This window comes from Seriola dumerili, unplaced genomic scaffold (assembly GCF_002260705.1).
Source record: "Seriola dumerili isolate Sdu_G_001 unplaced genomic scaffold, Sdu_1.0 BDQW01000449.1, whole genome shotgun sequence".
In the NCBI taxonomy this organism is placed as follows: domain Eukaryota; kingdom Metazoa; phylum Chordata; class Actinopteri; order Carangiformes; family Carangidae; genus Seriola; species Seriola dumerili.
The window spans coordinates 7,084,120-7,098,551 of NW_019174704.1; the positions used below are offsets into that span (position 1 = coordinate 7,084,120).

The 14,432-nt window shown below is 40.7% G+C and overlaps 2 protein-coding genes across 2 annotated transcripts; one reads left to right on the plus strand and one right to left on the minus strand.

Moving 5' to 3' along the window:
• The first annotated feature begins 543 nt into the window (after window positions 1-543).
• On the plus strand, window positions 544-6,172 carry LOC111234317 (ribonucleoside-diphosphate reductase large subunit-like). Its single transcript, XM_022762326.1, has 19 exons — window positions 544-691; window positions 1,348-1,436; window positions 1,515-1,692; window positions 2,130-2,230; window positions 2,333-2,392; window positions 2,480-2,519; window positions 2,626-2,788; window positions 2,929-3,070; window positions 3,176-3,259; window positions 3,370-3,531; window positions 3,708-3,787; window positions 3,871-4,072; window positions 4,208-4,357; window positions 4,461-4,682; window positions 4,769-4,845; window positions 4,946-5,081; window positions 5,174-5,269; window positions 5,372-5,560; window positions 5,649-6,172. Exons 1-19 carry the CDS (start codon window positions 673-675, stop codon window positions 5,838-5,840), a joined length of 2,382 nt encoding a protein of 793 aa, XP_022618047.1. The 5' UTR covers window positions 544-672; the 3' UTR covers window positions 5,841-6,172.
• A 1,895-nt stretch (window positions 6,173-8,067) lies between these two features.
• LOC111234555 (short transient receptor potential channel 2-like) lies at window positions 8,068-13,770 on the minus strand. The gene is made up of 13 exons (XM_022762702.1): window positions 13,756-13,770; window positions 12,644-13,336; window positions 12,351-12,551; window positions 12,083-12,247; window positions 11,743-11,917; window positions 11,431-11,631; window positions 11,166-11,328; window positions 10,949-11,041; window positions 10,166-10,358; window positions 9,966-10,093; window positions 9,796-9,868; window positions 9,556-9,673; window positions 8,068-8,960 (listed from the first exon to the last, which is right to left on the minus strand). The coding sequence occupies exons 1-13, from the start codon at window positions 13,768-13,770 to the stop codon at window positions 8,068-8,070; spliced, it is 3,111 nt and encodes a 1,036-aa protein (XP_022618423.1).
• Between the last annotated feature and the right edge of the window lie 662 nt (window positions 13,771-14,432).

The following is a 14,432-nucleotide window of genomic DNA, read 5'->3' on the forward strand; positions in this document are numbered from 1 at the left end:
TTTAAACTTTTCAAATTTTTATTTGCATTTCTTGAATATGCAACAATGTCTGTCTGAAGTGCCACTGAAACGGGCTGGTGATTATCATTGTTAAGGATGTCACCCCTGTTACAGTAATATACTATACTCATAGGACTTATAGCTGATATATTTAAAGACTGATATTTATATTTTGTATTTTCATATGATTTAAAATTCATTACCAAAGTTAATTCATGTAAGGGAGGAAATTAATCAAAGTGACACTCGTGTGGTTGTATGTAGTGTTATTACAACTTGTTTACTGCAACAAACAGCACATATGAAGCAGTAATCCTGCTGTTGCAATAAAGCTGATGATTATATGATGTAAGAAGACCTGTTGTTTGGAAATATCCCGCCAGATTTCAACCGGAAAAGGCGACCGGAAGTTATAAAATAGCCTGAGTGATGGAATGTGATTGGTGTAGGAGTCGGTCGGGGTCTTCTCTGATTGGCTGAGCCGCTGACACAAAGCATTGTTACTGGTCTGTGGGTTATTGGCGCTCTCAGTTTGAGATTCAACTGTGCGGGCTGATTGTTCTCACAGTATAATAACCTGCTATAATCACACTCATTTTATTCGTTTGGACTGTCCAGGCGAGAGGATAACACCAACAACGACTGTCTGAGGAAACCATCTGCTTTGCCAACATGCATGTGATTAAGCGAGGTAAAGTGGCTAACTTCAATTTTTTTGGCTGTCAGATAAGGCAATGTTAGGGTGCGGGAGATGTGTAATACAGGAAAATGCTATGATAAGTGTTAATACTGCAAAGAAATACCACACTTTAGCTATTCCTCATCTCAGTTTCATGTCATGTTAAAATGTGTTTTTTGTTTCTTTGCGCGGGGTGTTTCCGTCGAGACTTTAAACAAAGAGCAAACAAAGAGTTATGAAAGGAAAGAGACTGAGTTTATTATATTGTATTTACAATTATACTATTATTTTATACACTTTTTACACACTATGATACAGCTAAAATTTAACACTTTTTTGAATACCGGCGTCACAGCCAAGACGTTAACAACTTTTGCTCTCTAGCCACTTAAGCAAAATAAAGGCGCTCACATCACTAACTGTACTCTATAATTATGTGTACGAAGAGGGTTATTGTTGACAGGCACTGGCATCTGTTGTAATGGCGCGAAACAGGTGTCTTCCTGTTGTTGCCATAATAACTGGTTGGGTAGGTTAGGGAGTCGAGTTAATAGATAATGGTTCTGATGTGATTGTATTCATCAACAAACCCGGAAATTAACTGCACTTCAGAAAATGACAACAGAGGAGGAGGAGAAAGTTTACTAATGTTGCCTGTTGTTTTTCAGATGGCCGCCAGGAGGGAGTTACTTTTGATAAAATCACCTCTCGCATTCAAAAGCTTTGCTATGGACTCAATTCTGACTTTGTGGACCCTGTAAGTTCAAACTACATTGAAACTGTCTTTACAAAAACCCTGCAATTTTTTAAATAATCATCATCTCTGTGTCTGCAGACCCAGATTACAATGAAGGTGATCCAGGGTCTGTACAGTGGTGTCACCACTGTGGAGCTGGACACTCTTGCAGCTGAGACTGCTGCCACCCTCACCACCAAACACCCTGACTATGCAATCCTGGCTGCACGAATAGCTGTGTCTAACCTGCACAAAGAGACCAAGAAAGTATTCAGTGGTGAGTAAAAGTGTGAAGTTACCATTTAAAAAAAAAAAAAAAAAAAAAAAATTATGAAGTGAAATTATGATGCTCTCTGGTGCAACATCTTTGGTAAATGATGGAGCTGCACATTGTGGTGTCATGGTTTCCCTCAGGAAAATGCCTAGCCTGGGTAGTTAGCCACCCAGATCTTGACATGTCTCATCTTGTAATCATTTTAATTAGTAAATAACAGCCTTAATAATAGCCACACTTATTTAATACTTAGCATTGGCTGTGTCCTTGATTTTATGTTTAATTTCATTATGTAATTCAATCAAATGTATTATTTTTTATAATGTTGGTGGAGGTGGTCTTTGTGTTCTGCTATAAAACAGTGATTCATTCAATTCTGTTAAAGTGGTAAAAATCATTTTTACTAGTATTACACTTTCTCTCCTTTTTTGCTTTTGTAGATGTGATGGAAGACCTGTACAACTATGTCAACCCATTAAATAAGTGCCATTCTCCTATGATCTCCAAGGAGACGCTCGACATTGTCCTTGAAAACAAGGCTGTACGTCACCTTTGATGCCATATTTTTGTTCATGTTTTCAAACATGAAGTCACTGTAATTGTGTTTTGAATTTTTGTAATAATGTCCTTCTATTCTTTGCAGCGCCTCAACTCAGCCATCATTTATGACAGAGACTTCTCTTACAACTTCTTTGGGTTTAAGGTAATTACTAATTTTTTCTAGTCATACATTTGACATCTTACCCAGATCCTTGGCATATAAATCTTATTTGTCCTTTTGCTCTAATAGACTCTTGAGCGCTCGTATTTGTTGAAGATTAATGGCAAAGGTGAGAGTTGATTTTCTTTTTTTTTTAACTTGAGAAGCATGTCCTTTGTTGTCTGGATGTTTTTTTTATTATTGGTTTGATTGCTTTTCAACCTCTGTTTCTGCAGTTGCTGAGAGACCCCAGCACATGTTAATGAGAGTGGCTGTCGGGATTCATAAAGTAGACATTGATGCAGCCATTGAGACCTACAACTTACTGTCAGAGAAGTGGTTCACCCATGCCTCACCTACACTGTTCAATGCTGGCACCAACAGGCCACAGCTGTCAAGGTAAGGACTACAAAAATGTTGGCATTTGTAGGCCTTGAGTAAAGTTGACCAAATGTCTGAAACTTTATTTTAAACTGGATTCTTGATTCTTGATTTTTTTTTTTTTTTTGTCCTGATCTACTTTGTTTGGGTTTTGGCAGTTGTTTCTTGCTCACCATGAAGGATGACAGCATCGATGGTATTTACGACACACTGAAGCAGTGTGCCCTCATCTCCAAATCAGCTGGAGGTATTGGATTGGCAGTTAGCTGCATTAGAGCAACAGGCAGCTATATTGCTGGGGTGAGCAAAATACACATTAGAGAGTAAAATCAAGGAGCAATAGAGGAGCTTTAATTTACACCATGTATGTTTTTTATATAACTTAATGTGGTTCATGCATTTCAGACAAATGGCGTTTCCAATGGGCTGGTTCCTATGCTTCGAGTGTACAACAACACAGCACGTTATGTTGACCAGGGTGGCAACAAGGTAAAGACTGAGATTCACAATAGAAACAGAAATGTTGCTTGACATTGTTGCTTCAGAGACACTTCTAGTGGTAAATTTAGTCACCTGACTCTTTGTGTTCCCCTGTTCAGAGACCTGGGGCCTTTGCTGTGTATCTGGAGCCGTGGCATTTCGATGTATTTGAGTTCTTGGAGTTGAAGAAGAACACAGGTAAAGAGGAGCAGAGGGCCAGAGACCTGTTCTTCGCTATGTGGATCCCGGACCTCTTTATGAAACGAGTGGAAAGCAATCAGGTGAATACAGAACTCAGATCCCACATATGTGGCATATGTCCACAGTTTGAATTACGCTATATATTCTATAATCTACTGTATGTTTTCTGCCGGCTTTAATACTTCTAGGCTCCGGCTAAAATGTTGAACATTACAGTTTTTGGAAAAGTCTCATTGTTCCTCTGATATTCTTGTAGGACTGGTCTCTGATGTGCCCCAGTGAGTGTCCTGGATTAGAGGAGTGTTGGGGAGAGGAGTTCGAGAAGCTCTACACTCAGTAAGATCAATAGACTAAACACTGTTCTCAACACTCAGCTCATTTCTCAGCTAACTTGTCTCGTGAATCCTGTTTGTCCTCAGATATGAGAAGGAGGGCAGGGCTAAGCGTGTGGTGAAGGCTCAGCAGGTGTGGTATGCCATCATCGAGTCACAGACAGAAACTGGTACACCATACATGCTCTACAAGGACGCCTGCAACAGGAAGAGCAACCAGCAGAATTTGGGCACCATCAAATCCAGTAATCTGTGCACAGAGATAGTGGAGTACACAAGCAAAGACGAGGTGAGGGGATGAAGATATTATATCGACATCTATAGATTTAGCTGTAGCTGCTAGATTTCTGTAAACTTTATTTGAACCACAACATTATTTTGTAAATATTATTTTTTAAATGTATTTCTTCTCTCCTTAACTCAGGTTGCAGTATGTAACTTAGCATCCATTGCCCTCAACATGTACGTCACCCCAGAAAGGACCTTTGACTTCAAAAAGCTTGCATCTGTCACCAAAGTCATCGTCAAAAACCTGAACAAGATTATTGACATCAACTACTACCCAGTGCCTGAGGTATGCTTTCTTGTCTGGTGTTGCATCTCTATCAACCACACAACCGGGTCTTGTGTGCTCAGTGTTAACAAATGGCTCTTCTGTCTTCTGTCCTGGTGTTCAGGCTGAAAGGTCCAACAAGCGTCACCGGCCAATTGGAATTGGTGTGCAGGGTCTGGCCGATGCCTTCATCCTCATGCGTCATCCATTTGAAAGTCCAGAGGCCCAGTTACTGAACATTCAGATCTTTGAGACGATCTACTACGCTGCCTTGGAGGCCAGCTGTGAACTTGCAGAGGAGCTTGGTGCTTATGAAACCTACACTGGCTCTCCTGTCAGCAAGGGAGTGAGTAGTTTTCACAATGTCTCAAATCCATCCTGGGATACAGTTGAGAAGCTTAGGCTCAGGTCCTAACTGATTTTGTTTTCCAGATCCTTCAGTATGACATGTGGGATAAAACCCCGACAGATTTGTGGGACTGGAAGGCATTGAAGGAAAAAATTGCCAAGTAAGTCTTTCTGAATGTTTTCCTTGTCTCATATCTACTGTGTGTGGAGATTTTAGCTCATCTCTGACTTGCACCTTCCTCTGGCCCTGTGTGTTTTCAGGCATGGTGTGAGGAACAGTCTGCTCTTAGCCCCCATGCCCACAGCTTCCACTGCCCAGATCCTGGGCAACAATGAATCCATTGAGGCGTACACCAGTAACATCTACACCCGCAGGGTGCTCTCAGGAGAGTTTCAGGTCAGCACTGAATGCATCTGCTGTCTTTTGCACCAAAGTTGCATGTCCACAGAGGGAAGGGTTGCTAAGTGTAATTTTTGCCCCTCCTATAGATTGTGAATCCTCACCTCCTGAAGGACCTCACAGAGAGAGGACTGTGGAGTGATGAAATGAAGAACCAGCTCATTGCTCAGAACGGGTCAATCCAGGTAAAGGGTCACACTTAAAATCTTAACTGATTAAATTATTCATATCACTGCTTTAAACGCTCTTATGATTTAATTTTTTTTTAATGTCTGATTTATCCGCAGGATATTGAAGAGATCCCTGATGATCTGAAGCAGCTGTACAAAACTGTGTGGGAAATCTCCCAGAAGACTGTCCTCAAGATGGCAGCAGATCGTGGAGCTTACATTGACCAGAGCCAGTCCCTTAACATCCACATTGCTGAGCCAAACTATGGCAAACTGACCAGCATGCACTTTTATGGTTGGAAGTTGGTAAGTCAGGACTCAGGGAAAGTAGGCTTGATGCATGCTGCATTGCAGGGCCAGAAACACCTTAAAGCCTGTATTCTTTTCTCTGCAGGGCCTGAAAACTGGCATGTACTACCTGCGGACGAAGCCTGCTGCCAACCCCATTCAATTCACCCTGAACAAGGAGAAACTGAAGGAGGCCCCGTCAGACAAGAGCGTGGAGGAGGAGACCAAAGAGCGCAACACAGCTGCCATGGTCTGTTCCTTAGCGAACAAAGATGAATGTCTGATGTGTGGCTCTTGAATGAAGTGTTCATTCAGACAAGTGCACTCCCCCTTTAATCACGGGTTTTCCCATTGACAATGTATTATTTTGAAACAGCATGTGCTTTTTATTTGTATATGACGTCCCAAAAGTATTTTACAATTGCCGCTGTCTTGAACTCACAAATCTTTGCAGTTTTTATTTAATATTTGCTTAATTTCCTTCATGTGGTATGTATAGAATGAAGAAGGTGTAATGAATTAATAGTCACCCTTATTTTTTTTATATAGTTTTGTAATAAGTGTGTGTGTTTCATTAATGAACTGTTGATCTGTATTTTAGGTGTGGAAAATTAAATTTGTTATGCAATGGTCTTGATTTAACTCTTACCTTTGCCATTTCATTATAGTCATGAATATGTCAATCTTGAATTATCCCCCAAAATCTAGCATATATACAAACTTTATGTCATTATACATATTTAGATCTGCATTTATCAAAGCAAGAACTAAGGTAAAAAAAAAAAAAAATCTACCTAGACAAATGCAAAATCATAATGGCAAAGTAGTTAACATGCTGATCTTAATATTTCATGTTTATTAGGAAATGAGAGCCAGGGAAGTGAGGCTTCTTTATCACAGGAGATGTAACAGCTGCTCTAACGGGATGATGATTGTGATTTGCTGGTGACACAACATGCCAGTAAGAAATGAATTATTTTTTGCTGGTGAATGATGGAAAATGTTTTAACTTTCTGTGCTCATGGTGATGACATCAGTCATGCAATACTGCAACAAAGGTCTACATGCAAAGGTGTTTTTCCAGTGGGAAACTTTGGATACAGTGTCTTGGGGCAGGAAATGCTGCAGGTGAGGTGGTGAATTAATGAACTGGTGTGTTCATGCATGCAACCTCATGGGAATCTCATGGGTATGTGTAAAGCAAGCTGAGACTTGCACTGTCACGCTGTAGTATCACATGTAGGTCTGCCACCTACCAAAAAGAAACACTAAGACAACATTAACTGATAACTTCAGTCAACAGAAGTAAGAAGTATTACAGAGACAAAGCCAAATGTAATTTTAAAGTATTTAATTATTTTACAAAGAAAGAATTGTGCGAAACATTAATCGAACGCATGGCTATTTTCTTCTGATATCTGAGTATCATATGATGAGAAACCAGAGAATCTTTGCCATTAAACAGAGAACTTTGAAAATGGAAGTGAAGAAGACAGGAACACCCAGTGTGAATGAGCAGTGAAACTACAGATTTGCCCTAATCAGCTGACAAATAAACTCCACCCCCATAATGTGCAGTTTGAGGTCATCACTACTTTTAGTGTCCTAATTAGTGTAATTTCCTAGTCACAAGGCACTTTTCTGAGGTGTACTGGTGTAAGTTGTCTGTTATACTAAACATATCTCATCAGGCTGCTGACTTACTTTTTTGGAGTTAAAACTGTTGGTCAATTTAAAATGTGATGAGAGGATTAGCAACAGAATGATCTCTTTCTTGGTAATTAATTATAAGAGAAGAGTTTCCAGAACTGTGAAAATCGAATTTATCTTTATGACTAATTCTTTTGAGGCTTTCTTGTGTCAGAGGAATACACAGTCACGTTTTTCACGCAGCATGTGAGTAGAATCATCCAGAAAGCTATAGGTTTTTGCAGGACTGGTTACACGACATGAAACGTTTTTCAATGTTTCAGTGATAAAGATTAGAACCCATAAATGAATCTTGATTAAACCATACAAAAACTTAAGTGTAAAAATGTCAGTTTTCTGTTTTATCATGGGTTATGTGCTGGACTATATTTATACTGTAATATACCCCAAAAATGTGAAACTTTTGCTAGTAACCCCAAGAGGCAACCACATTCATTATTACCTCATAATATGAAAGTGTGGATTATCATAATCAAGTCTCTTGGGAGCATAAATGTGCTAAATAAATTTCATGACAGTGGGCTGATTAGATTATAAAATGTCCTGTATACAAACTGACATTTCATTTGCTGGCACTTAGTTTTCAAGGTACCTTGTACAGGACCAAAGTTTTGACCAGTCTAGACTAGGCTAGACCAGAAGCGTAAAAATATTATCTCAATCTGATCTGTAGTTGTTTAAATATGTAACTTTGGGACAAACTTTCACCACCTTTAGCGCTGTCACTATCCAGAGCCAAAATGAAGAAGCTGCAGACTTGAAATCTCCAAGAAGTCACTGCTCATTTGTGTAGACATAGAAAAAGTGGGACATCACTAAGGTCTCACTAGCGACCCATCGATTGACCCCTCCCCTTCTTGTGAACCAAAGCCTGTGTCCTGGGAGCTGCTGCTGCCTGTTGGCGAGGGAATGGTTTTCTGAACTCCAGGTTTGTCGTTGCTCTCTCTGACACCAGACTTCTCAGCTACATTATGCTCGAACTTTCTACCCTTCATCCATCTGGCCTCCACTTTTTTTTCTTGCAGCTCTATGTCTTTGAACTTATTTACTAATTTCTTTGTCTCTGTCTTTTCATTGCTGACTTTGATGCTCTCAATTGGTTCAGTAGTTGCCTCTGTGTGTTTTTCACCAATCTTTGCCCCTGTGTGTATCTCTTCTTCCCTTATATTTTCTGCTTCATCCTGTGTGACCTCGGCTTTCATCTTTTCTTCAACATTGTTAAAACTTGCTCCTGCTGCCCCCTCCTCTTTTATTTTATTGTACATATTTTCATTTTTGTCTGCTTCGACCTGCTCTTCCTTCTCAGTTTCCTTTTCATCTTCTGTCTCTATTTTAGCTCTGCCTTCCTCCATCTTCACCACATCACAGTCCGTTACCTGCGTTGTCCCCTCTGCTCCACATTCACCCACCTGATTCTGTTGTGTGTCTGACTCCTGCTTTGCATCTGCAACTTTTTCTTTATCAACCCCTTCGTCTTCATGGTGAACTGTCACTTGAAGTGATGTGTTCTTGTCCTCTTGTCTGCTGTTAAAACCTCTGAAATTGTTCTTGGCGCCAATTATGTATTTCCCTAGTATGGAGGAGCCATCCTTGGTCAACGCATCACTTGGAATGTGTCCGTCATCCATCAGAAGCTGCTGGATCACTTTCATATCACTGTGCATCCTGCAGACTGCTTTGCTCAGCTCAGTGATGCGATTACCGATATCTGGGGGAAGATAATCCCTCAATCAAGACACAGCTTTCAGACATTTGAATACTAAATAATCCCACCCAGTTTCTACAGGCTGGAAGATTGAATCAAATACAATCAAAATCAATCAATCAATAACTGCTGCAAATAATTATATATATTCTCTTTCTACCAATGTATATAACTTTTTTTTGCAAGGCAATAGTATCATGTCTAATCTATTGTATTTAATACCTCAAAAAAGTTGTTTTCTTCTTCTGTCAACAATTCTGTCTAAAGCCATATTCAAAATAACAGGATTTACAATCTGGCTCCAAAGTGTTAAATATTAAATAAATAAATATTTATGAATTAAATAATCATATGTAACATGTATAAATGAAAAGAACATATAATTTGTGAAAGAATCTAAGACATTTTTATTTCATACCCCTTTTCAAATGACAGTGATTTCATGACACTTTTTCATTCCATGTCACTTTTCATGACAGTAAATATTCCTCCAAACCACTCAGAAGCTTTTTTATCTGCAGGAGAGGAGGAGGGTTCCATGCACAAGTAAGTTAGGTGTGTGAGACAACAGACAGATTGGTACCAGTGTCACAGTTACCTTTCCTCTTGGTCTCCTCAAACTCCCTGCGAGCTGACTCAATGTAGCGCTGCACCAGAGCCCTGATCACCTGCTGCCGGTAAGGTAACTGGCTGTCTTCAGATCCCTTATCATTGGACTTAGTAGATAATACAGACATAAAAGAGACAGGGTATAATTAGCGAAGAATGTGTATATTGAAATAATTTTTTAACTACAGTCACATTGACTCCAAAATGTGAGCATTAAACACACACTTACCATAGAGGCTATCGGGGGATATTTTTGCTCAGAATTACAAGAGCAGCAGCAGCAGATTTGTTTGAAGATACCCCTGGAACAGAATTTGAATTGAATGAATAAAAAAAAAACTACAAAAAATGATGATGTGTCTTTGCAAGTTAAAGGTATTTTGAAGTTTCAGAGCTCACCTTAAGATGTAAAAGACAGCTTTGGGTGAGGGGATGATGTTGAAGGGTACAGGTATGGTGAGGCCCTCTCTGAAGTAGCTGAGGTACAGCTTTGACCGAGCAAATTTCCACTCAACATCTGCATCATCCTGAAATAATAGCGACAATCAGTAGGGTTTCTCCCTTTATTGCAGGCATGACATAAAAAAATCTCTCTTTACCTCAATTTTCTGAAAGGAGTTGGTGATCATAGCAATAAGCATGTTGAGCAGGATGATGACAATGACGAGCGTGAAGATGCCGTACAGAATCCGTCCTACAAACTCTGCCAACACAAACTGTGGCATGTCCACGTAGTCCTGGTTGGCCACGCCAAACATGGTCCAGAATAAGAAGTGGAAGGTCTCATTAAACCTGCAGCAGAGCAGTGGAGAGTGATATCATGATAAAACTGATGATAAATCACACTATGATTTAACTAACCATTCTTAGAAGAGGAGCATACTGTTCCCCACAGAAACTGTCCGGCACAACTTCTGTATTCACAATTTTTGGGAGCACTTTTCACAGTTTTCACACCAAGATGCCAAATGGAGTTTGTTTTAAAGATTCAATTCAATCATTGAAACCAGCATGATTAAATTGATTCAAATTGTTGAAACAACAGTATAAACAGTCAAAATAGAAAGGTATTCATCAAGGTAACTCCAATATTAATGTATTTGAAATTTGTGTATTGGTTAATACGTAATCTGGTTTAAGGAAAAACTGATACTGGATTTTTGAGATGTATTGATAATGATTGATCCGACAATATGCTGTATCAGCTGATGTTTCATCAGCTATGATGTTTTTATGTAAAATAATAATAATAATAATTTCAGCTGATATTGGAAAATAGCTAAATAAACATATTTTCCAAAATGTCAGACTACTCTTTTAAAAAGATTATGTGAACCATGTGAACTCATATTTGTCGCCTCAGGGTCAGCACAGATTCCTACCTGCCAAGATGTGGAGAGATGACGTAAGGAACATAGACATTGTTGATGCCACAGAGGAAGGCTGTTCCAATGATCATCAATATAAACATAAATCTAAAAAAGAAAAAAAAACATTCTCACTGGTTCTGTCATGTGTCCTGACTTCCCTTGCAGGCAATGACCAATATACAAATATGCAAATGTATAGTGAAGGAGGCAAAATTAAAAGTGCTTGTACCTCATCATATCGTCAATCATCTTTCCGATGGAGATCTGCAGAGTTCCCAGAGACTCATGGGCTGGCAGGATGTACGCCAGCCGTGTGAAGCTCAACATGCTGGTCACTGCAAACAGCACCTCGGCAATGAGCTGGGGGTCCTCCTGATGCCAGTCCTCACGCACTGAGGGACAATTTCACACAGAAACAGACCAGTTGAGCATAAAGAACTTAAGAAGACGTCCAACAATCAATTTGGACAAATTCTGTGACAACATTTTCTCACCAGTCTGGGTGAAATAAACACACTCCTCTGCGCCGTTATGATCATGGCAGAGGAGGTAACCTTTGAGCATGATGAGCACACGTAACGCAAAGGACGCCAGGTACATGCTGAGCACCATCATGTCCAAGCAGTTCCACCAGTCCAGGAAGTAACTCCGCAGCCCCTCGATCCACACTTCCTTACACTCATACCAGAAGAATCCTACAAGCGACATCACAGCATGAGCCTGATATAAACCCTTTTTCTTTTTAAGGTAAGAATTTTTTTTTGAATGTTTTTTATTACGAGTTAGAATAGAGAGAGTGAACCTACCAACCACCCACACCATGTGGAAGGAGCTGTGCAGCATATTCTGCTGCCGGGAAGCGAATTTGTCTCGATACATCTCCATTGTTATTGATTCTCCAAGCAGTGTGATTAGAAACCACAGATAGGAGGCTGAGTGAAGGAGGAATTTGATCACAGGAATCTTAAGGATCTTTCCTACCTGGAGAAAACACAAGAGACATTGTTAATTTGTTATTTTCTTAATTGAATGCCTCTCATGACAGTCTATGAAACTTTTACATTGATTTAAGATACAACTCAGTTGTCACAGTTTGTCAGAAAGTATAAGAATTCTCTACATTTGGAGACTTTTGGGCAATGTGACCTTTGACTTTGGTGCAATCCAGTAGACAAGGCAGAGGAAAGGCATGGTGAGGAAGATCCCCACGGAGACAAACAGCTTCCAGGCCGTCCTGCTGCCTCTCCAGCCTGCCAGGTTCCCACACCAGATTGACGAAAGTACCTGCTGGCAGATTGGGTGTGCCACAAACTACACGAAAACAGACACGCAGAAAGGGAGACAGAAATTATGGATCAAGCATATGTCTCCTTTGACTTGTCTTTGGTTGACAGCGGTTTTTGCATCTAGTTACCTGCTTCTGGTTGTAGTTGACAGCAAGCCGCAGTCGTGACAGGTTGGGTATTCCCTCCTCAAAGGCCTGCTCTTGTAAGGCATCCTGGCTCTCGTCTCCACAGCTGTTAAGGATGGTGGTGACCTCGCTCTGGTTGCGACACATGCCCAGCAACTCAACGGCAAACTCCTGACAGAGCTGTTCCAGGCCAAGGTACTGAGGCTGCAGGAGAGAGGCATCACAGCCAAGGTCAAGCAACAGCACAAACACCCAATATCAACAGTAAGCGGGGATATCAAGGAATATCATCACACCTTGAACTCTGGCTCTTTTTGTGAGAGCTTCCGGAGCTCTCTGCTGAGACTGAAAGCTCTGAGCATGGCATCATCAGAAGTGATGGACAGGTAGGCACGGCTGGCGATGCCACGGTAGGTGTTAATGCGAGACAAGGAGAACTTCAGCAGGTCGTACTGCCGCCCGTTTCGACATTCCAGACAGGCGCAGGATATCTTATGTGGCCATGGGATGATGTGACCTTTTTGGGTGAGCATGGTGACTATGTCATACAGGTCTTTCTGGCAGGCTAAGGTCAGAGGGGTGACACCGGGGGCAAACTGGGAATTGTCAATAGAGTGGTCAAAGATGGCCTGAGAGAAGGAGCGCACATCCATCTTGTTGCCTTTCTCTTGGTCCAGGCGGTCCAGCAGACGCTTCACCACTCTGGGCTGGTTGGTGTCCACAGCAACCAGCAGGGCCTCATGAATCTGACGGAAGTCAAACTTGACCCCCTGCAGGAGGGTGTCCATGGCATCCTCATTGCCCAGGCGGATGGACAGGTTGAGGGCCTCTCTCCACTGGCGGTCCTCAGATTCATCCAGCTGACGGATGATGCCATCACCGGTTTTCAACAGTCCACACAGCAGCTCTATTTTCCCTTCCTGAATTGCACTGATGAGCTCCGGAGGGAACAGCATCTTCTTGTTCATAATCTCGCGCCATTGTTCTGGCTGAGGGACAGGACAGGACAGTCAGCAGCAGTATTACATGTCTATTCACACATATTTAAGAAATGAATGTCAGATATCAGGGAAAAGGCAGTTTACAGTTTGAATTCATAAAAGCAAGTTAAAGTCTGGACAAAATGTTGTTTCTGTAGAAAAATTAAAGGATGTACAAAAATTGAAAGACATAACATATAGTACAAATGAATGCATGACTGAGAACATTTTGTAACGTTAAGAAAAACACAATTAATAAATAAAATATAGATTATATATTCTGGATGATGACATAAAGCCGTTTAGAGGATACATGGAGCATGGTCTCCATAGATTTAGCCTGATTTTTATCCTCACTACATTTTTTTAAATTCCAGTCTATTTTATCACAAATTTAAAGAACCACGTGTACATCAAACTCTGCTTACCGTGAGGTTTTCCATCCCTTATGACAAAACAATACAATTCTGAGCGACGTTCCTAAGTGAAGACACAATCACATTCTCTGGAGACCTGAAATAAATCCTTTTTGCCAGCTATTTTGAGCTTCAGCAATGAAGATGAGAGATATCAGTAGGTTTCAGAAGCAGCTCCAATCAGAGGAGGACTAAGCACTTTGGTGTCCTGCGATCATGTGCTACCAGCTGACTGCATGGACCCAGTACCCACAAACTCAATAACACACTTTCATCCCCCATGGGGCAATGCCAATTAAAATGTAACCAGTTCTAAGTGTTTCATGCTTGGCTGGGCCCACACCAAACTGTTACTGCATTCAAACACGAATTAACTCTGGTCTCCCCACTGGAAACAGCACCATGGTACAATTAAAGTAGCTGTTACCGAACAGGCAGCAGCTGTCATCACTTTCCCCCAGAGGACCTGTGAGTTCACAGCAGTGGGAAAAACAAGGAGCTGCAAGTAAAAGATTTACCGATTATTTTCACCCGCTTTTTACATGCTGTTTGCTTTGTGGAAGCATTTCGGTCTAGTTACTAAAATTAGTTTTATTTTTGTGTTTTGTGCTTTCATCTTGTCTTGAACATTTCAGACACTGACTTTAACCCTTAGTCTGGATTACTTGAGAAGCTTTTCTGATATATTT